Source organism: Plecotus auritus (assembly GCF_963455305.1).
Source record: "Plecotus auritus genome assembly, chromosome: 3".
Classification (NCBI taxonomy): Eukaryota; Metazoa; Chordata; class Mammalia; order Chiroptera; family Vespertilionidae; genus Plecotus; species Plecotus auritus.
In genome coordinates, this window is record NC_137772.1 from 162938597 (window position 1) to 162965558 (window position 26962).

The 26962-nt window shown below is 45.4% G+C and overlaps 1 protein-coding gene across 3 annotated transcripts in view; it reads right to left on the reverse strand.

Annotated features, from left to right (window-relative positions):
• Positions 1–3504: 3504 nt before the first annotated feature.
• Positions 3505–26962, reverse strand: part of TBC1D30 (TBC1 domain family member 30) — a 90363-nt gene continuing 66905 nt past the window's right edge. For 2 of the 3 annotated variants that reach the window (XM_080662494.1, XM_080662495.1), the window contains 5 exons: positions 25439–25544; positions 17077–17189; positions 14998–15137; positions 11822–12028; positions 3505–7013 (listed from right to left, as the gene is read on the reverse strand). In XM_080662494.1, the coding sequence (XP_080518620.1) occupies positions 6253–7013; positions 11822–12028; positions 14998–15137; positions 17077–17189; positions 25439–25544 (1327 nt within the window). In that variant the 3' untranslated portion in view covers positions 3505–6252. Of the gene's footprint in view, positions 7014–11598; positions 11659–11821; positions 12029–14997; positions 15138–17076; positions 17190–25438; positions 25545–26962 lie in introns of all 3 variants that reach the window. The other variant, XM_080662496.1, reaches the window with a different exon arrangement.

A 26962-nucleotide genomic window follows, 5' to 3' on the forward strand; every position in this document is an offset into this window, starting at 1 on the left:
GTGGCACTGTCTTCCACTTTCGCAAACCTTTCAGGCCTGGCTGTGACGGAGACGGCTGGTTTCTCTCGTCTGCTCTGTGCTCACCTGTTCCACTACCGCACATCAGGTAGCCTCTGAGAAACGCCGTGTGCACTCAGGAGAGTGGAAATGGCAAATCAGGTCTTAACGCTCTTACCAAAATAGTTTTGACCTCATGGCCTCATGAAAGGACCCCCAGGCATCCACAGGGGTCCCCATTTCAAGGTGGCAGCTCGGCCCACAGCACTAGCCAGATCTTCTGGTGTCAAAATCAGTGTGGCAGTCAGCTCACGGCCAGCATCTGGGAGGATGTCCACAGACCACAGGCCAATGGAACTGGACATAAAATACAGCTGCTGGTGACAGGAGGCAGGAAAACTTTGCATCCCAAGCTTACACAGACCCTCTGGGGCAGGAACTCCGGCCTGGGCCACACAGGCCAGACCCTCCTTCTCTGCTGCATGGGCCAGAGCTCAGTTGTGGCCACCATCATTCCTGGAGTCCACCCATTTCTCTGGGTTGATAGTAGACAATTGTTTTTCTTTTTTTTTTTTTAAATATATTTTATTGATTTTTTACAGAGAGGAAGGAAGAGTGATAGATAGTCAGAAACATCGATGAGAGAGAAACATCGATCAGCTGCCTCTTGCACACCTCCTACTGGGGATGTGCCCGCAACCAAGTTACATGCCCTTGACCGGAATCGAACCTGGGACCTTTCAGTCCACAGGCTGACGCTCTTCCACTGAGCCAAACCGGTTTTGGCGACAATTGTTTTTCATTATTGTTTTTCTTGTTTTCCTTTTTTATTTGTTTTGGAAGAGAGCCAATTCAAGGGAGATAAAAGGTTCACTTGATAGAATTCCTTTTCTGAAATTGTCTTTTTAATATCTGAAAATCCAATGGTTGTGTGTGATGTAATCATTATTTGTTATTTTTATACTAGAGGCCCGATGCACGAAATCATGCACAGGGGGTTTGGGGACCTCTCAGCCTGGCCTGCGCCCCCTCGCAATCTAGGACCCCTCGCTCCTAACCGCCGGCCTGCTCGCTCCTTACTGCTTGGCTCGCCACTCCTTAGCGCTGCCACGGAAGCAGGAGAGGCTCCCGTCACCGCCACTGCGCTCGCCAGCTGTGAGCCCAGCTTCTGGCTGAGCAGCGCTCCCGCTGTGGGGCGCACTGACCACCAGGGGGCAGCGCCTGCACTGAGCGTCTGCCCCCTGGTGGTCAGTGTGTGTCATAGTGACTGGTCGTTTTGGTCATTCCGCCCTAACGGTCGCTGGGCTTTTAGTAGCTATATAGGTCATTAAAGGTTGGATGGCAGTTGTTTCCTGGCAAGCTTTTACACAAATGTTGTTGCAGATTGAGACTCTCTTAAACTTGTTTCCTTTATTCTTTACTTTAGTGACCATTTAAGCTACTTAAGTGTAATCGGTCAATGACATCACAGTCACTATGTCCCTCCATGACACACCCATGAACGAGGCAAACTCAAGCGATGGTCCACTTCCTGTCTGAGGGGTTCCACAGATGGTCTCTGAGAGTTTTCAAAACAAGGCCAGAATTGGCTGCCTGGGACAGACTACATTGTGTGCAGAGCTATGTTCTCCTCGCCATGGGCATCGACCACACAGGCTATCTCCCTCCACCCCACAAGTTCTAGAAACCTAAGAAGTTACTGTGTCTGTCCAAACTTGAAGTGGCTGGCACCGAAACCTAGATCCAGAGGCTGCAGTGGGAGGGACTTGGGAGGAAATGCTCACCTATTGGAAATGAGCACCTAGTGATGATTCGCTTAGCACAGGAGCGCTGTGAAAACACAAGCAGTATGACGTGTAGGTTGCTGGCTGTGGCAATCATAACATAGGGACTTATTTTTATTAATATAAACAGGATGCTGAGTGAAAATTTTCCACTCTTAAGTGAAGCTCATGCTAATCTCTAGATCTCTCTCTCTGTGTGTCTCTATTTTACCTGGACTATCCTAGTCCCATTTTCGTACCTATACCGATGTCTCTGTTTATACATATGTGTCCCAGTAACTTTGCACTGACTGTTCCCTCTGCTTGGAATATCTTTCCCCCAAAGACCTGTGTGAGGAGCCGAGGCACCATAGTGGTCCTGACTCGGGCTCTGTGGTCTCCACCCGGCTCCCTGTGACTCACTCTCAGTTCCTATGTCAGTGGTACACACCATGCACGTGGGGTGGGAAGGAAGCCGAGCGCAGCAGGCATGGCTCAGTGGTTGAGCATCAACCTATGAACCAGGAAGTCGAGGTTTGATTTCCAGTTGGGGCACATGCCCAGGTTGTAGGCTCAATCCCCAGTGGGAGGCATGCAGGAGGCAGCTGATCATTGATTCTCTCTCATCACTGATGTTTCTATTTCTCTCCCCCTCTCCCTTCCTCCCTAAAATAATTGTTTTAATGTTTAAAGAAAAAAAACTTATTTATAAAAAAAAAATCAAAAATTTTAGTGAGCAAAGAATAAAAAGGTCATTTCCTTAACCTGATAAGATACCTACCAGAAATCTCAGCGAACATTTTAGTGAATGGTTCCTTTAAGAGTCAGGGGTGAGATAGGAATGCCTAGTATCACTGCTTCTATCAACACTGCAGGTCTAGGACAAAAGAAAGAAACGTGCTCCCCTCCCAGAGGCATAGAGAAGCAGGCATGCTCACTCACTGCTTGCCTAAGTCCCACCTTTAAGAATGGCAATGTGGCAACAATGTATGTAAATCACACTCTCTCTGACCCTGCAATCCTATGTCTATGAGCATGCCCTAGAAAATACCTGAGGATGTAGCATTAGGCTGCTACAGTGCTCTCCACAATCAGAGACAACCTGTGTGACAACAGGTGCTGGTTCTGTGAATTCTGGCATGGACACAGGATGGAATACTAGTCACTGAAAATAATGCTGCATAAGATCAATTCCTGGAAGGACCACCTAAACTAGTGTGCTCACTATACCTTTAATAGACTCTAGTGTACACACACACACACACACACACACACACACACATCGGAAAGACCCACACTAGAACATCGATGATTCCTTGTGCCGTTTCCCTAATTCTTTTAGAGCAGCTGTCACTTTTCTAACTAGGAAGCACATATATTTATAACGCTGCCTCCCGTGGGGGGTGAGAGCAGCCGCTGTGTGCTCCATCACGGCTCTCTATCCATCCAGAATCCACAGACCAGAAAGCTATTGCATTCTTATTGTTCTATTTTATTAAAACAAAGGAAAATCTAAAGGCTAATCTTATACATGCACACACACTCTCCAGTGACCTCTTCGCTTACTCATATTGAGGAACCCTCTATTCTGCCAGGGTCTCGGCAGGCCATGGCCACCATGCAACCCACAGATTAGACTGGGGGGATGGAGCTTACTGGGCTGTTTCCCTGGTTCACGTGACCAACGTGGGGGACCTCACAGCAGTGTTCTGTGCACTCGCAGACAGAAAACAGCACCCCAGCTACAACAATGAACATCTTTATGCACATATCTTTGTAATCGACAGTCTTTAGAACAGCGAGAGACAAAAAAGGAATAGAATATTCCAAACAGTTACCGCCCATAGGTCGACATTACAAACTAGGTTTGTTTGGATCGTCTGGGAGGACAGGCGTGGAGGGCCAGGAGGAGCGGCTCCCGGTGCACGTGCTGGCGGGTGCAGGTATCTGAGGATGAAGGAGCCACTGCCTGGTGAGTGCTTTTGGTGCTTGCCTGGGTGTCCAATACCTCGGGAAGAGAACGAGTCCATAGAGGTCTTTGTCCATGCCGTGCGGTCGAGGCTACTGCAGATTCTTTATATTCTAAAGTAGGCAAGGCTTAGAAGCTCACCAATTCATAACTGAAAGTGAGTACACGGTACAATGCATGCACAGTATCAGAACAGAGAATGCTTCCACAGGAAATCTGTTTTTTAAATCCTGACAAGGTCATTTTTTTACCTCAAAAGACGATTATGCTTTCAGTTATTCATTCATTCAACAAATACTCATCCCACACAATGTGCTCTCTCATCCATCCCTTTCTCAGACCAGCCCTGGGCAACGGGCGTGTACTGGGAACAGACAGCTGGGCCACAGCAATGCGAGATGCTCAGGGCTGCAGCCAGGGGCCTCCACACCATCACTGTCTTCCTGGGCCCCCACCGCAGGTTGCTGGGAGCTGACTCACAGAGGAAAGAATAATTCTGTGCTGCCAGACATTCCTCAAGGGGAACAAGGCAGCTCTGACTCACTGGGGGCGGGGGAGGAGAAAAGAATCTGAGGTGGAATCACTCTTTTCTGTCAAGTTTAACAGGTGGAAGAAAATCATGTCATTTGCTTCACTTTGGGAAACGCAGTGGGTCTCCGTTCCCGGGTGAGTTGCAAAGTCAGCCCAGCTCTCCACCTACCCCCCACCCCACCCCTGCCCAAGACACAGGCTTAGGCTTGGCGGCTCTTTAAGAAGCTCCTGCTGACTGCAGGCGGCACCGAATTCAAGCAAAACTGCAGTATCTTATCAGTCACGTTTTCCACCTTCCGTTCATCTGGGGGTCAAAATACCGCAAAAGGGATAAAGTGGCTTTTTCTCACTATATATGTCATTCTTGTGTTTCCTGTTCAAAAAAGCCCACACAACCACATTTTCTATTTTATTATAAAAATGTATACCTCTCCTAGTAAAAGCCTTGTCTAACACTATAGCTTTGGTTTCAGAATTAGCGACCCAGCTAGCTCAAATAGTGGCTGCATCAGCACTATGCCTGCCAGCACAGCCATGGTCTTCCAGAGACGAGGAAAGATGCTGAGTCTGTTCTTCTCATGATGCTGGGAGAAGGGGACTGAGGAGTGAGCCTTCGGTTTAGCCAAATGACAGCTGCACGGAGCATGTTTTAAGATGCACTATCTGTTTGGGTAAAAAGGGTTGAGCTGGTTTTGTGAAACCACCGCAGGGCTGTAGCCATCTGGAGGAAGGCCCTGGGAGGCAGGAGGGAGTGCAGCATATGGCTTCCCAGTCTTGTTTTTTAGAACCTTTGTGGCCAGTGCATCTGCGTGGAAAGAGCATGAAACCCGCCTACTGCACTGCAGGAAACGTGGCTAAGTCACGCTGAAGAGGGGCAGTATTTACCTGGAGTATCTGAAGGGCTCCTTCACCTCTCTGTGGCTGAGCTCCCACCTGCATGGTGGCAACAGCAGGTCTGTCTCTGACCTGCGGGACCGGGGAGGAGTGGGTGAGAGTGAGCTGGAGAGCACTGGGCCTTCTCCAGAGAGAGGCAGTGTTCAAGGAACCAAGTATTCAAAGTGTTCCCATCAAAAGCAGCACAAAATTCAAGTAACAGAGCTGCAGGTGCCATGTGCTGGCTTTTGAGCAGAGCCTCACTGCCCCTGCCACGGAGAGCCGGTAGGTAAGTGAGCTGTCGAGCTAAGGACGCGGGACAAGCTGCCCATGCAGCCCATCTCGTCTCCCCACCCCGGAGGACCACAACGCTCCTGAAGAGGAGAAAATGAGCCTTGGGGAGCGCTTAGGGGAATTAGCAAGCTGTTGTGAGCAGTGGCCGAGCGCCCATCCCATTTGTGTTCTCTGCATAAGATCTTCACGTTAGCGATCGACCTAAATTTCAACAGATGAAAGTTTCGTTTTGCAGCTAGAAATACGAGTAGAAAGGGAGGGGAAGGCTAGCTGGAGTTTTCTTCCTGCTCTTTAGCATAAGAATAAAAAACAATTTGAGACTGGCTGAAAGAAACAGAAGGAAAACGCGCACATACAACCATGCCCCCCAGTAGAGCATGAAGAGGAAAATCGGGAAGTTTTTTGCTACTAAGAAACTTACTTTCTTTTTACAGTTTCTATTCTGGAAAGCTAGTGGTGCATGCGTGAGTATTAATAACACCCAAAGGACCCTGGGAGGCCCCCAGAACAGGAAGAAGAGGGACTAACGGTCTAGGTACATAGTCTTCAAAACAGCTGACAATTAAAAATTGGGAAGACTTCACATTTTAAAACCACCGTATTTATTTCGCCACCAGGAATCCATGTACCGGTTACCAGCGGATGGACAAACACCCCTAATCCAGCTCCCATCATGAAACGTCCAATTCCTGTGTTTACAGATGCGGCCCACCTCCGAACCCATCTCTCCGTTTTCACCCGGCAGCTGCAATTCTTCTGGCGCCATTGAGCTGGAACCCCTGCTCCGCCATGAGAAGGTGAATCTCAGTGCCACGTTCCTGGCAGTCACCGCTTCTTGGTGCTGCTGTTTGCACCGGCGGCTTTGCTGAAGCTCCGGCTCATGTGAGGGAAGTGCACGGTCGGGGTCCTCTCCGTGGGACCGTACAGCCCCAGATTCCTGGCGGCCGCTGACTTGCGCAGCGGCTTGACGCTGGGAAAGGGGCTGAAGATGGGGGTTTTGGGGCGGCTCCCGTGGGGAGGTTTGCTGGTGGCTCTGTCCTCGCCAGGCGCCTCGGGCAGCTCCGGGAGGTGCCGCTGGCAGGGCGGGTGCCACTTGGGCTCAGTGTCGGCAGCAGCTTCCCTTTGGTTCAGTTCCAAAGCTTCCAACTTCACCTGGACCATCGACACGTCGGCATCTCCGAAGGCCGGCTCCGGAGACTGGCCTTCGATGGTCCTCCCCGCGCTGCCGTCCGCGCTGCCGCCTGCAGGGGCAGGGCACGCCTCGGCGGCCCCCGGGCGGGCGGCCCTGCAGCCCTCGCTCGGCTCTTCTATCAGCCCCACGGTGTCCCCGCAGCCCGGCTGGCTCCTGGTCCTCGGCATGGCCTTTTTGTGGACTCGGATGTGAGTTCGCCACGGGGAGTTGAGCTTCGTCCTGAGGTCTTCGTAGGGGACGGGGGATGCTTTGCCGCCGGTGTGGCCGGGGATGTGAATGACAGCGTTCCTGGCAGCTCGGTTGGACATTTTCATCTTCTTTCCTAAAAGAAGGTGGTTTATAACTGGAGAGTTGTTCACCTGAGACGGGAGGAGGCTGGTCACTGGCCCTTTGTCTGAAAGAAAACATCGGAAGGGGGTGTGAGACTTGCCTTCAAGGCACCAGGTCCACAGACTGTCCCCAGCCCTTCCCACACATTTCCCAGGCGCTGGGAGTCATGTGACTGCAGGCGCAGAAACTGAATTCCAACCGAGGAGGGGCGCTATTCCCTCCTCTTTAAAGAGGAGGAGAGAAGGGACGGAGGTCATAGAAAGGAAGAGAGACTGATCCCTCCTGACTAGGTAGAGGCCTAATGATTTGGGTGTGGGGGGAGCTTTTGTTTCTGAGACGCAACCTCAGAGGTCTTCTATCCAGAAAATGTTGAAGATTTTTTAAAACATAGTAAGTCCAACACTATGAGCACATGGATTATCAGCAGTTGGCTTCTGAGAAACAGGCAAAGAACACACTGCATATGACTGATGTGGGAGAGAGCAGGATGAGAGGAAAACAACTTTTCCTCCAATTTCTCCATGAAAACAGAAGCTATCAGGTCTGAAATACCTCAACTTGCCCTCTGTAACCTAGGAGGCTGGTTTACCCAACCAATTTCCTTCCCTTCTTCAAGTCTCAAAAACTTCGGTCTTTGGCTTCTAGCTCAAGTTCAGGATGTTCAGTGAGAACTGGACATCATCAAAGCTTTGTTCTGCTGAGGGCACTGTGGATGGTACTACTGTCCCCCTGTGGCTATGAACGCGCCCATATTCCGATGAGTGGCCCAGAGACAGTAGCAGCCAGCGGAAGGCATAGGGAGGGTGCCGCTCCTGTGTGAACCACTTTCCTTCTGACGTCCATGTCACCTGCTGAGCCTCCTCCATGTACACCAAGCATGTCAAACTCACAGCCTGCGGGCCACATGCGACCCACAACAAATATTTTTGTGGCCCAGCTAATGTAACGGCCTGTAAGAAATGTTTTAATAAAAGTTTCACAACTTAATTTTTACAATATCCTGTTATACATAATCTATACTAATAAAAGGGTAATATGCTAATTAGACTGGGAGACTTTCCAGACGTCCTTCTGGACAAAGGCATGGTGGCGGGGCCGAGGCAGAGGCGGTTAGGAGTGAGCAGGCCAGCTGGGGGTGGCAGTTGGGGGCGAGCAGGCCAGTGGAGGGTAGCAGTTGGGAGTGAGCAGGCCGGCAAGGGGGGCAGTTGGGGGTGATCAAGCCAGAGGAGGGGGGCATTTGGGGGCAAGCAGGCCAGCAAGGGGGGGGGCAGTTGGGGATGAGCAGGTCGGCAGGGGGGCAAGCCACAGGCAGAGTGGTTAGGGGCAATCAGGCAGGCAGGCAGGTGAGTGGTTAGGAGCCAGCGGTCCTGGATTGTGAGAGTAATGTCCCAGATTGGAAAGGGTGCAGGCCGGGCTGAGGGACACTCCCCACCCCTCCTCCCATGCATGAATTTCGTGCACCGGGCCACTAGTTATTAATAATGAACCACAATGTTCGCTAACAACTGATTACTATAATTGTGTTGCATTCATTGCCCTTACGCACCTTACGCACAGGCACACCCTTTCTCTCCACTAATACTAGCAGCGAATATTTTAGCAGCTGATTGCCACATCATTAGTCTTGGACTGACTTGTTTGGTGTGTGCAATAGAAAATATTTCACTTTCGGAGAACAAGAAAAACAGATTTAATTGCATTATGCTTATTAATTTGTGCAGTTATTCAGTGTCTGGTAAGTTAATGTTCAAGAAAAAATATTAATTTTTATTAAAATGTGCTATTATTTTATGTTAACGATTACTCATCTATTTCAGCTTTTTGTATTCAGCATGTCTCTATCGAAATAAACCTATGTTTCTATGAAAATTGAAGCTTTTGTTTTTTTGCGGCCCACGTAAACTTAAACCTTGTTTATTTGATCTGTGTTAGCCCTGGAGTTTGACATGCTTGGTGTACACGTCCCTACTGCTGTCAGCTACCTCTGGTCACACACCAATCTGCAGTGACAATGCTCACAACTGTGTCCTCTTCACCCCATGGCCTGCCGCCTCCTTCGGTGACTCCACTGTGCGAGTGACCCGTCCTCATGGTTCCCCCACCTCCCAGTTCCATCCTAAACCTTGTCACCTACACCGACCTGACATGGAACACACTCAACTCTAATAGCCTTCTCTTGGATTCTCTTCCAGCTCTCAGGCTGCCATTGTAACTCTATCTGGTGACAGACACTTCAGTTCCTTAACCCCTCAGTTCTCTCTTAACTTCTTGTCTATCATTGGCCCACGGACAACCCTACTCTGAGAGTGCACGGCTCATTACCTGGACCCCCTCTCCCTTTGTCACATGCCTGCAAAACCCCAACCTCAGATCCACAATCCACATTCTCTCTTGTCAGGTCCTCAGTGCTGCTGACCAATCTTTTTCTTTCACTCTCCCACTCCTTTCAATAACCTATCCAAGTCTTCCTTATTCTCTAAGCTCCCACCCAAGCCCTAATTTACTCCCAGGAAAACAACTTTTCTCCCAATTTCTCCATGGAAACAGAAGCTATCAGGTCTGAAATACCTCAACTTCTTGCCCTCTGTAATCTAGGAGGCTGGTACCCCAACCAACTTCCTTCCTTCCTTCCTTCCTTCAAGTCTCAGAAACTAATGTCTTTGGCTTCTAGCTCAAGTTCAGTCTCCACTGGTGCTGCTAATCCTATCCTACACCACCTCCTCTAAAACCTTCCACAGCATGTGTGAGCCCCACCCAGCAGCACTGGCACCAACAGCTTATTGAAAATGCATAACCTGAGCCCCACCCAAACCTACTGAAACACACTCTTCCTTTTTACAGATCCCCAGGTGGTCCCTATGCACAGGAGAGTTTGAGGAGCAATGCTCTACAACAGTGGTCGGCAAACTGCAGCTCGTGAGCCGCCGTTTGCCGCTCTGTTGACTAATGAGTTTGCCGACCACTGACCTAAGCATTTAAAAGAGGAACACTGTGGCTCAGTAGTTGAACTTCGACCTATGAACTAGGACAGTGGTCGGCAAACTCAGTCAACAGAGCGGCAAACCGTGGCTCGTGAGCTACATGTGGCTTGCGAGCCACGGTTTGCCGACCACTGCTCTAGAACAATCTCTCCCTAAAATGAGCCAAATAAACCATGATCCACAGTAAGGGTTGGCAAACAGGGCCAGATTATAAATATTTTAGTCATGGTAGTGTAAAATCAGTCATAGACAGTATGTAAACAATGGTCATGCCTGTATTCCAGTAAAACTTTATTTACACAAACAGGCGGCAAGCAGGGTTTGGCCTGCAGACCAGTTTGCTGACCCCTGACTAGAGAACGAGGCGCTGGGCTGAGTCAGCACACAATGGTGATGGTTCACTATATCACTCGACGATTTATACAGTACAGTTGAAAAAGGACTATACAAAGAATTAGAGCAAATGGATTCCAGCCCTGTCTGGACCACTCACTATCGCTATATAATCTCTGATGATTGCAAAGTCCTCATGAATCACCACTTCCTCATCTTCTAAAAGGATATGAGAATATCTGTTCCTTGCCTTCCTCATAGACTCCCCTCAAGGACAAAATGAGGATTGTATGTACCAATGCTTTGAAAACTGCAGAGCTGCAGTTGTTCATTTCTTCTGTGATTGATGTATGACTCAGGATAAAGTACGAATCTTCAAGAAGTCGCCTACTGTAGGGAGTGGCTATAGGGTCAAGCCTCGGACTGACCTGTGGCAGGGCCACAAACAAGTCCCAGTTTGGAGGGCAGAGCCCTCCTAGCACAATTAAGCTTAATTTCATAGCCCTCCCTAGTTCCTTCCTAGGTAGCCAATGGGCTGTGCAAGTGCTGCCAAAACAAGGTGAAACTCACAAGAACATTGTAAACATGTTGACCACTTCCCTCCTTTTGCTTTGTGTGCTCTGACTCTAAAATAAAGTTTCTGCTTGCAGGCTCGGTCTCTCTGTGTCAGAGATCCACCTATCCCCAGCTGTATTCTCTTTGTCTGTCTGCTTTAATCCTTCGCCGCCCCTCCTGAGGCTCACCGAACCTGGCCGTGCTGAGTGCGGCACAGCCTACCCTTCCTGAGAAGTAGAAGGTAAATTCAGTTTTTGGGCAAAATCAGTCACATGCTCCCAAGCCTCTTAAAAACATGTCAAATTTATACTTTGGTACATTCTGGACAGAAATCATTTTCATTCAGATTTCACCGAGAACAAGGCAAACCAATCCCAAAATCAGCATATGTTAAACAACAAAGCAGATTATTGCTCCCTGGGATTTGGGGAATTAAAAAGAGAAAGAAAAGAAGCCTGACAATCCTTGGAAAAGAGCATTTCCAACTGCATTACACCTGTGTTCTCAGCAGAGTCAGGACACAGTCACCCATGAGCAAGGCGTAGGGACAGCCTTTTCCTTTTTCTCAGATTACATGACCCTTTATATCACCTCCTAAATGACCAATGGATAGCTTAATTTATTCATGCACAGATCGCTAAGTTCTATTTCCCAATGCCTGGAATTTCAGAGGCAACAGCTCCAAAATATCTCAAGTCCAAGGATTGCTTGGCTTTGCAACATTGTGATCATTTGTAAACCCCTCTCCAGAAGCACACATAGTGAAGATGTGTTCAATACCATTAGCCGCCCGGTCCTTGGGACCTAAAGAGAACCCCTGGTCTTTGTCTTCTGTGGAGCCTGATAAAATAAAATTTTAAAAATGAGATGCTAAATGTATCACCCGTGCCAGCTGTTTCTGGATGCTGAGCTACAGTGAGCAGCTGCAGTGAGAGTAAAGCAATATGTGCTCTTCCGTTCCAGGCTGACACAGAGTTGAAATTGATTCACAGAATCCCATTACCTGCTCTGATATACACCTGATGAACCTGCTGCTGCTGCTTCCTTTTAATCCGAGAATACTGCCGCTTTAGCGCGTTGATGTCCGTAGTCATGCGCTCCATCATCATGCTGTTGAAAGCGGCGTGGTATTCACTTCGACAGGAATTGATGGCTCCTGGACTCAGCTCCGCAATGTTATTAGATCTCAGACTCTGCTCTTCGTGGGTTTCTGTACTCGCAGCGGCAGAGACAAGGAGAGGTGTCAGTGGAGGAGAACGGGACGAAAGGGCAATTGATTCCACTGTAACCCAGAGTGGTATCACAACCTCCAGAAAATTCTAAACCACAAAAAAAAAAAAAAAAAAAAATGTACACTAGCATTTGTCTAGTGCTTGTTTTAATCAGTCCTGAAAATACTTCTGCATTTTCTTATTAGCCTAATTGTGGGTCTGAAATGAGCTGTGTGGGTTCATAGTTTTATGTTATTACCACTTTATTTATTATACAGACATAAGATCAATTTTTCCAGATAAAAATCAGTTATTTTCGAAAATGCCCTTAGAAAAATGTAATTCCAGATGTCAAGTCATTGTACAGATGTCCACATAAATGAGTGAGGATTTATAAGGGATTGATAGTTTGTAGCATTTAATCAGCCATTAAAGGTGAGATTTTAGCCCTGGCTCGTACAGCTCAGTTGGTTTGGGCGTCATCCCATACACTGAAAGGTTGTGGGTTCGACTCCTGATCAGGACACAAACCCAGACTGTGGGTTTGATCCCTGTTCGGGGCGCTTGTGAGAGGCCACTAACCGATGCTTCTCTCTCACATCAATGTTTCTCTCTCTACCTTTTCCCCTCTCTCTAAAATCAATAAAATATATACATGTGTAAGGATTTTTTTAAGTGAGTTTTTAAGTTAAAAATACATCTATGAAATTATCAAGACTTCGAATCACTGTACCACTAGAAATGCATGTTTTTATTTAACAACCATTTCCTGACCATACTCTATGTGTGTTATGTCCGATGTGGTTTCTGCTCCCGGGACACCTACACCCAGCAGGGTTGTCCCTTAAATAAAACTGAGATTACATCAAGAGAGAGAAACAAGCACTGTGCGAAAGCACGCTTCCAGACTGCACGGCCGAGGTGGGCAGACCCGGGCTCCTCAGCACAATATGCAAAGCTGTCCGGGGACCAGCTGAAAGAGAACCTCAATAGGGATCCCGACTATCCTAACAGCCACTGAAAGTGTTAGAGGGCTAACCGTCTGGCAAGTTTACTTCCTTTTTTCCCTGAAGACACTTGTGCAAGGAAAAGGAAATTAAAAGGGGACCTGCACACCTGAACTTAAGTAAAACCAACAAACAGAGGAATGATAAAAGAGGAGACCATGATCAGGTCATCCTGGGCACAGACCTGAGCAGAAAGAAAAATGGGGGGTGGGGGGGGAAGGGAACACAGACCCAGACTTCAGAAATGCAGATTCAAAAATGTTAGAATTAAAATCCACATTGATCCCATGGCTAGAAACCAAAAGCTGAAATCAAGGCAACAGAGGGAGGGTGGAAGGCATTACAAAATCAATGGGGCTCTTGTTGGGTTCACATTTTTAAAAACCTTTTAAAAAGATAAGAGGAAAATGCATACCAAAGACATTACACACAAAAAAGTATGAACCCAAACCATGAAACAGGTCAAAAGTCAAAACAAGCTAAGGCTTAGGGAAAATACTCAAAACTAGCACTATGACGAAGAAAAGACAACAATGATGAGATGATGAAGAGGAGGAGGAAAACAAAGAAAAACAAGATAAAGATGAAGAAGAAGAAAACTCCTAAGCAAGAAGAACGAAAATGAGAAGATAGCCCCATGACTTTGAGAAGGTTCAAGGTAAAGTAGCAGGTAACAAAGAGAATGCAAGAGTGTCTGATATCGATCTTGTCACTGTGCCCTTTTAGCAAGGAGAACGGTCTTCAAACTAGAAGATGTAGAATGAATATCCTCAAGGAAGAGCTGCCACTCAGAATGGGGAAGAACCGAGTGAGAGCACCATGAACTGCTTCAAAAGAGTTCATTATCAAGAATGTCTAGACCACAGGAAGCTCATTCTGCACAAGAATAGAAACAAATATAGATGGCATTCCGTTCAGAGCACCGCATTTTAAAAGGGGCTCTGCCACACTGCAGGACATTTAGCAGCGAATTTTTAAAATACTATTAAAAGTTCTGAAAATCATATCTTACGAGAAACGCTTAAAGAAATTCTGAACTTGGGCCATGGAAAAAACTTTTGGGGACATGATGGCTGTCCTCAAAAAACCGAAGAGCCATCCAGTCAAAGAGGGAGTAGACTCATTCTGTTTTGTTCCAAAGAGATGAACTATTAATAGAACTGGTAGGCAGAGATAATCTCTCTGCAACTAGAAACCATGGGCTAAGTGGAGGAACTCAGAAGAATGCCTTATGAGATAATGAGTTTCTTATCTCTCAGATTCCAGGAGAGGCCACCATAATGTTTTAGATTCAGAGGGTACTTCTCTATGGAAGAGGAGCCAGTCAATTAAACTCAAACACAAGGTAACAAGCATCTATTACATTCCAGGCTCTATGCTAAGGAACTGAGCATACAAAGTTGAATCAGACAAGTACGGGGCAAAGTCACCATAAAAAAAGAAGAAATATATATTATGCATGCAACCCATAACACAGAGAAATCCTACTAAATGAGAAAAGAACACAGAAGATACTTTTTCAAATATATATATATTGTGTGTTGTGTGTTTATCTATATCTATATCTATATCTATATCTATATCTATCTATCTATATATATATATATATATATATATATATATATTTTTTTTTTTTTTTTTAAATTTCAGGGAGGTCCCTTCAGGGAGGGAGAGAGAGAGCATTGATAGGCTGCTTCCTACATGCCCCACACTGGGGATTGAACCAGCAAAACTGGGCATATGCCCTGACCGGGAATCGAACCTTGACCTCCTGGTTCATAGGTCAACACTCAACCACTGAGCCACAACAGCTGGTCCAGAGAAGATACTTTTAATAAAGACCTTCAATAGGGGTAACCAGTTCAGGAAATAAATAGGCATTTATAGGATACAGTAACAGTACCCCTGCTATAGTGGACTAACACATTGTGATAATCTAAATAGAGAGCCACCTTTTTTACCTTTAATTTGTTTTTGGTACTTCTGCAGTTCAGGTGCCAGGAGCCCACTGAAAGGTCCAAGACACCCCACGGCATTAGCAATAGCATCTTCATCATCTGGGTCATTCTCTTCATCACTGTCTCTGATCTTACCATGTCGTCTTGGAAAACATAACAGAAAAAAAAGTATTCAAAGAAAATAGTGGCATTTTTTAAAAATATAAGTAACACAGTCACATGGTTTAAATGACATATATAATTTATATATATAAAAAGTCTCTTATCCCTATCCAACTTCTGCCCAGCTGTTCCACCTAATTCCTACAGGTGATGCAGGGACTAACTTCTTATTTAGTCTTTAGTTTCTTTATGCATGGATAAGCAGATATGACTATGCTAGAGGCCCGGTGCACGAAATTTGTGCACGGGGGGGGGGGGGGCGGGGGGAAGCGGGGGGCTTTGCCCGGCCTGCACCCTCTTGCAATCCGGGACCTTTTGGGGGATGTCTGACTGCCGTTTTAGGCACGACCTGCAGGGATTCCTGCAGGATCGGGCCCAAACCGGCAGTCAGACATCCCTCTCACAATCGGGGACCACTGGCTCCTAACTGCTCGCCTGCCTGTCTGATCACCCCTATCTGCTCACCTGCCTGCCTGATTGCCCCTAACCACTCTGCCTGCCTGCCTCATCGCCCCTAACCACTCGCTGGGGGGTGGGGCCAGCCGGAGCGAGGGGCCATGGTCCTTCTTGTCTCGGGTCATTCCACCATTTCAGTCGCTGGGCTTTTATTATATAGGACAGTCTTATTTTTCTCCTCTTTTTTACATAAATATTGGCAGGCTATATACACTTTTCTGCACCTTGCTTTTATTCACTTAAGAAACCTCTCCATATTCATACAAAGAGCTTCCTCATCGTTTTTTACAGCTGCACTATACTGTATGCATGTAGGGCACATTAGGGTTTCAATATTATGCCATTATGAACAATGCTGCAATAAGTAACCTTATACATCCTGTGTTTTGCATGTGTATAAATATATTTGTGGGGTAATTTATTAAGGGAGAATTTCTGGGTCAAAATCCATTACGAATTTTGGACAATACTGCCAAATTGCCTGCCACGAATCCCATAGTAAGCAACCTCTCACCTGCAATGTGCCTGTGTCCCCACGCCTTATCAAGAGCGTGCACATCAACCTTTTGAATTCTTGTTAATCTGACAGGCAAAGTAACAAACTCTCAATCCAGTTGTATGCTACATTTCTCCTGATGCTGCCTTTTATGTAAACAACCTAGTCCCATCCACCCATCATTTTTCAGTTGGGTGGTCATTCTGTATTAATTTCTAGGAACTTTATGAGAGATACCAATTACAAATATTTTCCCATGATTATTTTTGTGTCTGCTTATGGAGGTTCTATTTTGTTCTGTTTTAGTTTTAGTCATACAGAATATTATTTTTTAATACTTAGTGGTTTTTTGTTTTTTTTATTTTGAGGCCGTTATTAAGGCCTTCTCAATTCCAAAGAACTAAAAACATTTTTCCACATTTTCTTCTGCTAATGTTATTACTTCATTTTTTCCCATTTAAGTCTCTCATCTATATGAAATGTATCCTACTGTATGATGTGAAGGAAAAATCTAACTTTATTTCCTTCCAGAGTAAGTCTCATTGGCCCAGCACCATTTACTAAATAATACCTCTTTTCACTACTGTTTGATATGCCAAGTTTTCGTATACTGTATTCCTGTGTATCTGTCAATGTCTGGTCTTTACAGCATTTTAAATAAGCTCATCTGTCTTTCCATGCATCAGTTCTACACTATTTTAATTATGGAGATTTTTTTAATATTTTATATTTTTATAAGTTGTGGGGTTGCTACAGGTCCCTTCAGTTTATATTCTAGTCTTCCTTGGAAAGTACAGTTTTAAAAATCACTCTCTTAAATTTAAATCAAAACCTTTAAAAAATCCAGATTTTAAGAACCAAACTACTTTGAATATATTTCTAGGGCTTAACAACTATTAAATTACAATAACAAGTTAAAGTATCCAGTCTTCTATCACGAAACCATGAAGAGAAAAAAGAGACCTTACCCAGACACGGAGGTGGGTTTCACTGTAGCTGGGAACGGTGTGATGTTGTAGGTGTACTTTTCCCTCAACTCTGCCAGTTGTGGAAAAGGGAATGGCGCCATGGAGTAAACTGTCTGAAAAAACAGAAGCAAAAATGCCATGCCTGAAACGGAGCCCTTAAGTAACCCTTATCAATCCCGGAAAGACATTATGATTTGAGTGTGAAATGGTAAAAACTGCTTCTTACACAGAGAGTGGAAAGATCCTACTTCAATATCCGCTTTAGAGAAAGACAAAAGAACACTGATAAACACAACAGTGAGTTTTCAAATCAACCTGACTGCAACCAGGCATTCCAACTGGTGAGCCAGGGTGAGCCCACGGGGCAGGCTGACTTCCTTCTGCTTGTATCGGGGGTGGGTGAATTCAGAAAGCCACAGCTCCCTTACCTTTTTATCCTCACTTGAGGATATGTTTATGTTTTACGGAGAGAGGAAAGGGGCGGGAGGGGGGGGGGATAAGGGGGAGGAAGACAGGGGGGAGGGAAGAGAGAGAGAGAGAGAGAGAGAGAGAGAGAGAGAGGATCCGTTGCCTCCCATACACACCCCGACCGGGGACTGAATCTACAATTAGGTATGTGCCCTGGTAGGGAATCAAACCTGCACCTTTCGGTGCACAGGACGATGCTGCAACCAACTGAGCGACCCAACCAGGGCAGCTCCCTTACTTCTTTAATAAAGAACCCATCGATGTTTTTCATATGTAGTACTTGTTTTTCAAAGCGGTTTGATGATTTTTATAGACATTACGCCAGCCTGGATAAAAATAAGTGGACAATCTTGTGATGGACTGCATGCTTTCTCCAAACACACCTTTTCAAATATCTGTGAATGGAAGTCTAGGTGAAAATTGCTGGTTTCAGGTTTTGTTTTTTCTTAAGTGACAGTGTAAAAGCCCAGACTGTTAAAAATCTATAAATAAAAATGAGAAAAACACCTGTGTTTCCTCCAGAATTTCAAAATTATATGCCATTCTATTAACAGGAGGAAAATAATCTTATTTGCTTTCTTAATTTTATCGAAATTTAATTGCTCCAAATTTTTAATTATATTATTTGTTCAATCCTTAAGGTTCTTATTCACCAGAAAATATATCTTTTGTTTTTCTTTTTTAATCCTCACCCGAGGATATTTTTTCCATTGATTTTTAGAGAGAGTGGAAGGGAGAGAAAGAGACAGAGAGAAAGACACATTGATTGATTGCTTCCCACATGCCCCCAACCAGGGACAGGAGCCTGCAACCAAGGTACATGCCGTTTACTGGAATAGAACCTGGGACCCTTCAGTCCTTGAGCCGACACTATCCACTGAGCCAAACTGGCTACGGCTAGAAAATGTATCTTAATCACACTAACTTTCTCCCAGGAAGCTTCTTAAATATCCTGATATTTTCTGGGGAAATATTTTAAGGTGGTATTTTTCATTTCAGCAGGGGCGTTGTTCTGAAGGCGTAGCGAAGACGTGTACTATCTGCATAGGCAGGAAAGGAGGGCTCTGAAAGGGGTCTGACTGTGCTGCTTTTACTTTATATAGCTCAGAGCCACCACTGGGACAGCCCACTGCCATTTGATTCTAAACGGCAGTCCATCAGACCGTCCCCAAACAGATATAAGGTATCCACTTACATCTTACTGTACCACCCGAAGATTCTACACAAGTGAGTGTTGGCTAAAATCCCTTCCCCTCTATTCTCCATTGCCTGTTATCCAAAGCTACACAGATCATAGGGACCAAAAAGTCATCTCTGAGCCATTCTATATGCTACATATTTGATTATACCCACAAGGCTGAGACGCAGTACAAATTTACTAACAGTGACCTGCTCCCCCATGGAGAGAAGCAGGAGGTATTTTGTGGTTCCCATCAGTCTCAGATTGGCCAGTTCCCAACCTCTCTGGGCCTCATTTCCTCCTCTGAAAAATGAAGGGTGTGAAAGTTGGGATTTTGATTACCTTGAAAAGGAAAGGGGAGGAGAGGGGTGAGGAGGGGTGGGGAAATCAAAGAGAAGCATAAGAGGGTGTTCAAATGTGTTGTTAGTGGTTTATTTCTTAAGTTGGGTGATGGGTGTGTACTTTTGCAATACTATTTTTAATACATTTCTGTATGCCTGAAATACTTCATGTAATTTCATGCATATGGTCAGAGTGAACGCTCACATTCTTTGCTCCCACAAAGGATGCCAACAGCTCATCCCTCAAGAAGCTACCTTATTGCCAACACGGAATCCTTTCTTCCTTGCTCTAGGACCTGTCTGAGCTACGTATACCCTTTGAGGGAAATGGAGAGAAGGGACATCCTCTCCTCACTAGCCCAACTGTAAGTCCAGAGTGGGGCACCTCCATGGGGGCGTCCGTCAAGCAGCACCAGCCTCTGACCACCACACACCAAGTGTGGTCCTACCGCTACACCAAGAGTCAGCCTGCCCCTCACTCATGGGACCTTTCTTCCTTAACAATTTAGAAACTTGGTTCAGATATTTAAGAAACCCATGCCGTTTCGATTCAAGCTTAAAAGAAGAACTCATTGATGCTATAAATTTCAAATTTTCCTCCAAATGAGGTAAAATGTCTCACTGAAGACAATTAGTGGGGTAAAACAGTTGAAGGTTCACTGTGTTTTATTTTTGCCAGTTTTAGAAAAAGTTACCAGAATTCTTTATCCAGCCTCGTGAAGGAAGTTTTTAAGAAAGGAATGGAGCCCAGCTGGTGTGGTTCAGTGGTTGAGCATCGACCTATGAACCAGGAGGTCATGGTTTGATTCCCTGTCAGGGAACATGCCCAGGTTGCAGGCTCGATTCCTAGTGTGGGCATGCAGGAGGCAGCCGATCACTTATACTCTCTCATCATTGATGTTTCTCTCTCTCTCTCCCTTTCCTTTCCTCTCTGAAATGAATAAAAATATTTAAAAAAAAAAAAAAAAAAGGAATGGACAATACATTTTGCCCCTACTTCGTCCCGTCCTGCCTCGGGGTAGATGGCCTGGGTTCTGAGCCAGCTCCTTCAAAGACCGCTCAACAAAAGGCATTCAACCAAAAGAAAACTGGCTCCACTGAGCTTTCATTTTCTATTTTTGCTCTTCCTTTCTCTATCATCTGCTTTTAGTTAATCCTTCAAAGATGAAACCAGTGTGCCTGAAAAACAGTGTATAGTCCTTCTTTGCACACATGCACTCAATCCTTTGAAGGTCTCATGTATGTGGAGGCATGTTGATCCCATGAACATAAGCTTCCCTGGCACGACCCCACAGTGCTCAGGGTACCTGAGTAGCTCCGAGTTTCTAACTTTGTACGTCACAGATTTACAAGCAATTCCAAGAAAGAAATTTTACTCATCGTCTCAGAGCCCAAATAAGGTAGACTCACAGAACCTGAGGTCAGGAAAAATTGAAACATCATTTAGTTCCATCTCCCTCCCAAGCAGGAGCTGCCTCTCAGGATCTCCACAGATGGCCACAAAGGCGCTGCCTGAACGCTCCCAGCATGCACTGTTTTGCACGGCAGACGGTTTCCATTTTTGACAGCACTAATTAACCAAACATCATCTTTCTATTGAACAAGCATCCACATCCTTGTCATTTCCACCCCATCACTGATGGAAAATAGCCAACAATCCAAGGGCAGATCCCGCCTGAGGCACATGAGAGCTGCCGCAGCAAACAGAAAATTATCCACAAGAACTTTGGCTTCTTTTTTTCCAAGCACCTACGAACCTTCTAATAATTACATCTGACTCACTTTTCTTTACGTTGCCCTCAAAGAATTCATGAGAGACTCCGTCAAAAGTCATTCTGAAATCCATCTATGCTTTGTCATTGGCATTCCCCCAATCTCAATCTCTCTCTCTCTCTCTCTCTCTCTATCTCGCTCTCTCTTTTTTTTTGTTGTTGTTGTTGTTAATCTTCACCCCAGGATATTTTTCCATTGATTTTTAGGGAGAGTGGAAGAGAGAGGGAAAAACAGAGAGAAACACCGATGTGACAGAAACACATCGATCGGTTGCCTCCTGCACTAGCCCTGACCAGGGCCAGGGCAGGGGAGGAGCCTGCAACCAAGGTATGTGCCCTTGACTAGAACTGAACCCAGGACCCTTTGGTCCTCAGGCTGATGCTCTGTCCACTGAGCCAAACTGGCTAGGGCTCCCAATCTCTTTTTCTAACACCCTTAATTTTTTTAAATAGCCATTGCTAATAAAAGAAAACGTGTTGTAATTTACAGGGGAGAAAAAGAGTACTTTCTGTCTGGCACTTAGAGCTGAAAGAAATGGAGAAGACCAAGCAGGGAGAACCCTTTTGTCTCTTCTCTGACCTCACACACTGTCCACGTTTTACCTGGAGCCATCTCAGGTTTGCGGACAGACTGAAGGTGCACCATAATTGGGTCCCAGCCATTGAATTAAGTGTTTTTAACGAATGAATACAGAAAAAGAGTGGCTTGAAATGATAGTCAGCATTTCTCTCCTTAATACTCTACGATGCCAAGGAAAACCAACAAGTCTATTTCCTACCCAAACTACCAACACACACTCCCATAGACATTTATATTTAGGCACCGCTGAAAAGAAATTCTATTTTTTTTCATTATTGACATGTTTTTACAAGAAACATAAAAACATAAGTTGTATAAAATTAAACTCAGTTTATCATCACCCGGATGTTTTCTTTGGCAGGAAAAAAATAATGCTACTAAAAGGGGATCTAATCTATCAAGCCCCAGCCTGCATTTTCCCCTCTAGGATTCCCTTTAAGAGGTAACGAAGGGTCCTCTTTCCTCCTAATCCCTAAGGTTGGAAATTCCTAGAGGACAAAGATGACAGGTGTAGATCTCAACGTATCTCATTCATTCTGGCAGTGTTTGGGCTTTAAGTAAAATAAAATGCTGCCTTGTTCTTCTAAGGAGGATTTCAGTTTCAGAAAGACATTTTTAAAATAAGGTATAAGCATGTAGGGTGGCCAGGGGTTGGGGCGTTGGGTTCCAGTCCTGGGTCTGCCACTAGACAACCTAAGAAACTGGCAGATGCTGGCTCTCCAAGTCTTAGCATCTCTGTAAAGTGGCAGGATTAGGTTAGTTAATCTTTAAGCTTCTTTAAAGCCAGAGTTTCTCAAAGTATTTTTTTTTAAGCCATCTGCCTCAGAACCACCCATGGAGCAAACACCTGAATTTTAATGCACTTTTGAGCTGTTTCTTATACACAGTCAACTCTGAAAACCACTGCCTCGAGTTCTAATGCTCTGTGATTCTGTGTATTCATTGAGCAGCCAGGTGTATTCTCAGAACTCAATAGATGTCATGGACGTACAGAGCAATATGAGGCCCCTAGCATTAAGGGGCTTGCTACCTCATTAGAGAAATAAGATGAACACATACCAAATATACCAAACAACATCAAATAATCTGTAATAGCAATTAATCAGTTGTTGGAAATCTTAAATACTGAAGGAGTACGGAGGAGGCATAATTAATGAGGGCTGAGGTACAGAGGCTGTGTGGGGGTAGGGAGAAGGAGACTGGGGAGGACCCAGGTGGGAGGGTAGGATTTTCACAGATAGTGTGAGAGGGCAGTGCAAGCCCTCAACTGGCACGGGCATGGACTAACAGAGCTATGACCAGTGTGATAGGTTCTGGCTGTGAAGGGGTGGGGAATACCTTTAGATAGGTGAATAACGGGAGAGCCAAAGTGCACCTCCATGCAGCCTCTCTGAGAGCTAGCTAACTCATCTTCCTGCCCTCCTCTTTCTAAGCCAGAAATGTGTGATTGCCCTTGTCCCCTCCATTTCTTCCTTCATCAGACCATATAGTTTCTGTGGCCAAGTCCTATCAACTTCACCTTCTATGTATTGTCTCTATTCCATTTTTGTTTCTACCCTTTAGTGCTCCGCACAGGCCTCGTGCTATCAAACATGACCCCGTCAAGTCCACCCTTCACAGAGCTGCCCATGTAGTCGACATAAGAAATAACTCAGACCCTTTCCCTCCTCTCCTTAAAACCTTTCAGCTCCACAGTTGTTCTTCCCTTTCTGAAGGCTCCACAGAAGTCCTAGAACTCCAGCAAGCTCAAGAACTCCATTTCACAACCCACCGACCTAAAAGATCAAGGCCAAGCCCCTCAACACGGGTTGAGGTCTCCTATAACCCTTCCCTGAATACCAAACTCCTTGTAGTTTCCTTCACACACAACAGAGGTTTCCACTGCCATGCTTTTACTCACCCTACCCCCCTCCACCAGGAACAGCCTCTCTGCTCTGCACCACTGCCTCCAACACATACACACATATACACACTTACATGTATGTACACCCATGTATATGTGCACGTGCACACACATGCACACACAGAGCCTGACCAACTGCTATTAGTCTTCAAGGAAGATTTTTTTTTAATCCTCACCTAAGGATAGATTTTTACTGATTTTAGAGAGAGAGGAAGAGGGAAACAGAGAAACATCCATATGAGAAAGATACATCAGTTGCCTCCTGCACACGCCCCAATGCAGGATTGAACCCATAACCTGAATATGTCCCCTCCCTGGGAATCCAACCCGAGACCTTTTGGTGTATGGTACAATGCTCCAACCAACTGAGCCACACTGGTCAGGGCCAAGGAAGACTTCTGACATGTAGAGATATTCAATAAATCTTTGCAGAGGTTAATATAGAACCTCGGAAACAAGGCTGAAGCATTTTATTTCCTATAGTTAATAACAAGAAAGCACTGAAGGTTTTATGAATAATAATGAAATGGGCAAAGCAGTAAGTTTAGACTATTACTCTGGCAGCAAAATGCTGATTGTATTAGAGCAGAGGGAATCTGGGAGGAGGAACATCATCTATGAATGTTGTAAAAGAAAACGATGTAGCCCAGCTGGCATGGCTCAGTGACTGAGCGTTGACCTATGAACCAGGAGGTACTGTTCGATTCCCAGTCAGGGCACATGCCCAGGTTGGGGGCTCGACCCCAGTGTGAGGCATGCAGTAGGCAACCGATCAATGATTTTCTCTCATCATTGATGTTTCTATCTCTCTCTCTCTCTTTCTCTCTCTCTCTCCCTGCCTCTCTGAAATAAAAAATATATATATTAAAAAAGAAAATTATGTAAAAGAAAATGTCAGGCATGGACCTGGCACACCGAGGGAAGTGCAATAAAAGGTACTTCCCTCCGAGAGAGAGAGAGAGAGAGAGAGAGAGAGAGAGAGAGAGAGAGAGAGAGATGGAGCAATGGCAATGTGAGAAGAGCTGAAATCAATCAAAGATGTCAGTATCAGAACACTTCCTCCTCTAAGGCACACAGGAAGGAAGAAAAGAGATACGAATGGAAAGAAAAGCTGAACTAAAAAATATCAATATTCAATGAAGTTATATTAAGTGGTCAATATTCTCAACAAATCAGTAACTTTCTGCTAAACATTGGGAATTCTAAAAAGGAGCTGCGGTGCCGGGACAGGAATAAAGGAATGGAAGCTCCATACGTCTTATGTCCTAAATCAGGGCTTGAGTGTTTGTTTTCTAACCTGTTGGCTGGGCCCCAAAATTGACTTCAGGCATGGAACCCAACATAAAAATAAACTATGAAAACAAGAAAAAGGAGAGAGAGAGGAAGTAACCAAGGCACGAGGACAACCTTGGAAAGACCTACAGTTGGTCAGTGGGCACGAGGAAGAACCAGGAGGAAAGTGGTCAGAAGCATCGGAGAATGGAGATCAAGTTATGTTACAGAACCTAATGGAAGAGACAGAGTTAGCAAATCTGCTCTTTTCTATACTCACGCTCTTCTGTCTGAGTGACTTGGTAAATATGATATTGAGATAGAGTAACATGCTGCAAAGTAACAAAACCCTTCAAGTCTTTCATGTTGAAATTTATGATTCACATATAACATCAGTTGAAAATGTGGGCAAAGCAAACCAAAGTGCTGATTACAACAATCTCCCTTCTAAGCCTCAGTAATTCCTCCCCCCAAAAATTACTTCACCCCCACAAGTCTCCCCTTAAAAGGCTAAGAATCAGATTGAGAATAACTCCTTGTAGAGTTATTAGCATCAGATGATTTGGGGTTTTATCCCTCCGTTTTTTAAATTTATTTTTGTATTGCAGCTCATGATTTTTAAGCAACAAGTTTGAATGAAAGCCACAATAAACATCGATTATTCATTTCTTTTTTCCTCTTGTGACATGGTTAAGATTCTTATCAAATTATATATAGACTCTTGATCAATTGAAAAATTGAATCTGAAGGCTGGTCAAATACTTTTCCCGAGACCACTGCTCTGGACTGCTTGTTCCCACAGTGCCCGAGTCCCTGAGCCAAGGCGGGGCCGAGCTGCGCACTCACCTGCATGAGTTCATGGCTTTCTAGAAGATCATGCTCTAGCATCTCCTGGGTGAGGCGCCCCATGGTGCTGTAGAATTCATCTGCCGTTTCACAGCTTTCTATCTGCCTAGAAGCAGAAGGACAGAACAAGGAATTGTGTCAGACACCCATGCTGTCTATCAGGTACATGCTCCCGGTCCGACAGGATATGTGGCCTCTGGCCATCAAATCAGTAACACTAGCAATCAACAAAAATCAAAATACTGGGACACACTCACTATACAGCCTGCCATATACAGAGAAAGATAAAATACCCACGGCAACTCGGAGGTACTTATTATGGGTTGAGTTCCCATCTTTCCTACACGGCTCCCCAGCCTCCCAGCCCTACCGGTGGCACTTTTACTGCTTCCATGTGACACATTTTACACATCAGAATACCCACCACTGATGAGAAATCATAACCATGAAATTAGATCTGAAGAACAATTATCTCCAGGAGGAAATCTGTTGCTGTTAATCTACAAACCGTGGTCTCACTGATAGACTGAAACCAAACCACAGTAGAAATAAAAGATGAGAAATACTAGAACTTTATCTGTATATTTCATCAGTCCACAGGATGCTTTCACAGGCAGAATTTTTTCAGTTCTTCTCAGGGCACCGCTGCTAGCTGGAGATCGCACCCTGCTTCTTACGTTTGTTTCCACATGTAAATAAAGAAGCTGTTACCTGGCAACCTGTGAGGCAGGGTACACGTTAATCCTTCTTCTTGAGAGAAAAAAAAAAGGAGTGGTCCGAAACAAAGAGCACGGTGCATCTGTTCTATCTACCATGACATCCGCTGTGTAGGAGGATGACTCTACTGGCCCACCAACCACAAGATACACTAGGATGTACGCTGATGTTGGGGGATTTTCATAGAGCCCTCCCCAAAAAATAAGATGACGGGAAAACTTCAGGCTCTGGAGTGCTGTTCAAATCTCACTGCCACAATCAGGTAAATAAATAAATGAGATGAACTGTTGAGGTGTTATTACAAAAATACAAAGTAGCATGTGGGCATCAATAAAAAAGTGGTTACGTTTACCCTGGGGGGATGAGGAAGAGAAATAATGCTGAAGATTAATTTTGAAAAAATATTCTCCAGGTTGACAAGGAAGGAAAAGTATTTTGATGGCAAGGAGGCAGGAGACAGCGGCAGGCCCTACCCAAGAATCTGCAAGTGGCTCCCCAGGGCCAGGATGGAGCCAGGGAGAGCTGCAGACAAGAGGGCACTGAAGGTCACACCTGCCAGATGAGCCCCTTCAGGGCAATGATCACATGGGAGTGTGGGAACAGATATGCCCTTGGCAAGGTCAGCCTGGAGGTCATGGCAAGTGTGGGTATGATGGGGAAACCAGGGAAGACACACCAAGACAGGCCAGGCATGAGGTGATGAGGGAGCGAGCCAGAGCAGCAGGGCCAGAGGAGAAAGGACAGGTAAAAGAGATGCCAGGGAAGGTGAGCTGCTGCTCTACAACTTACATATTGTAAAAGTGCCCT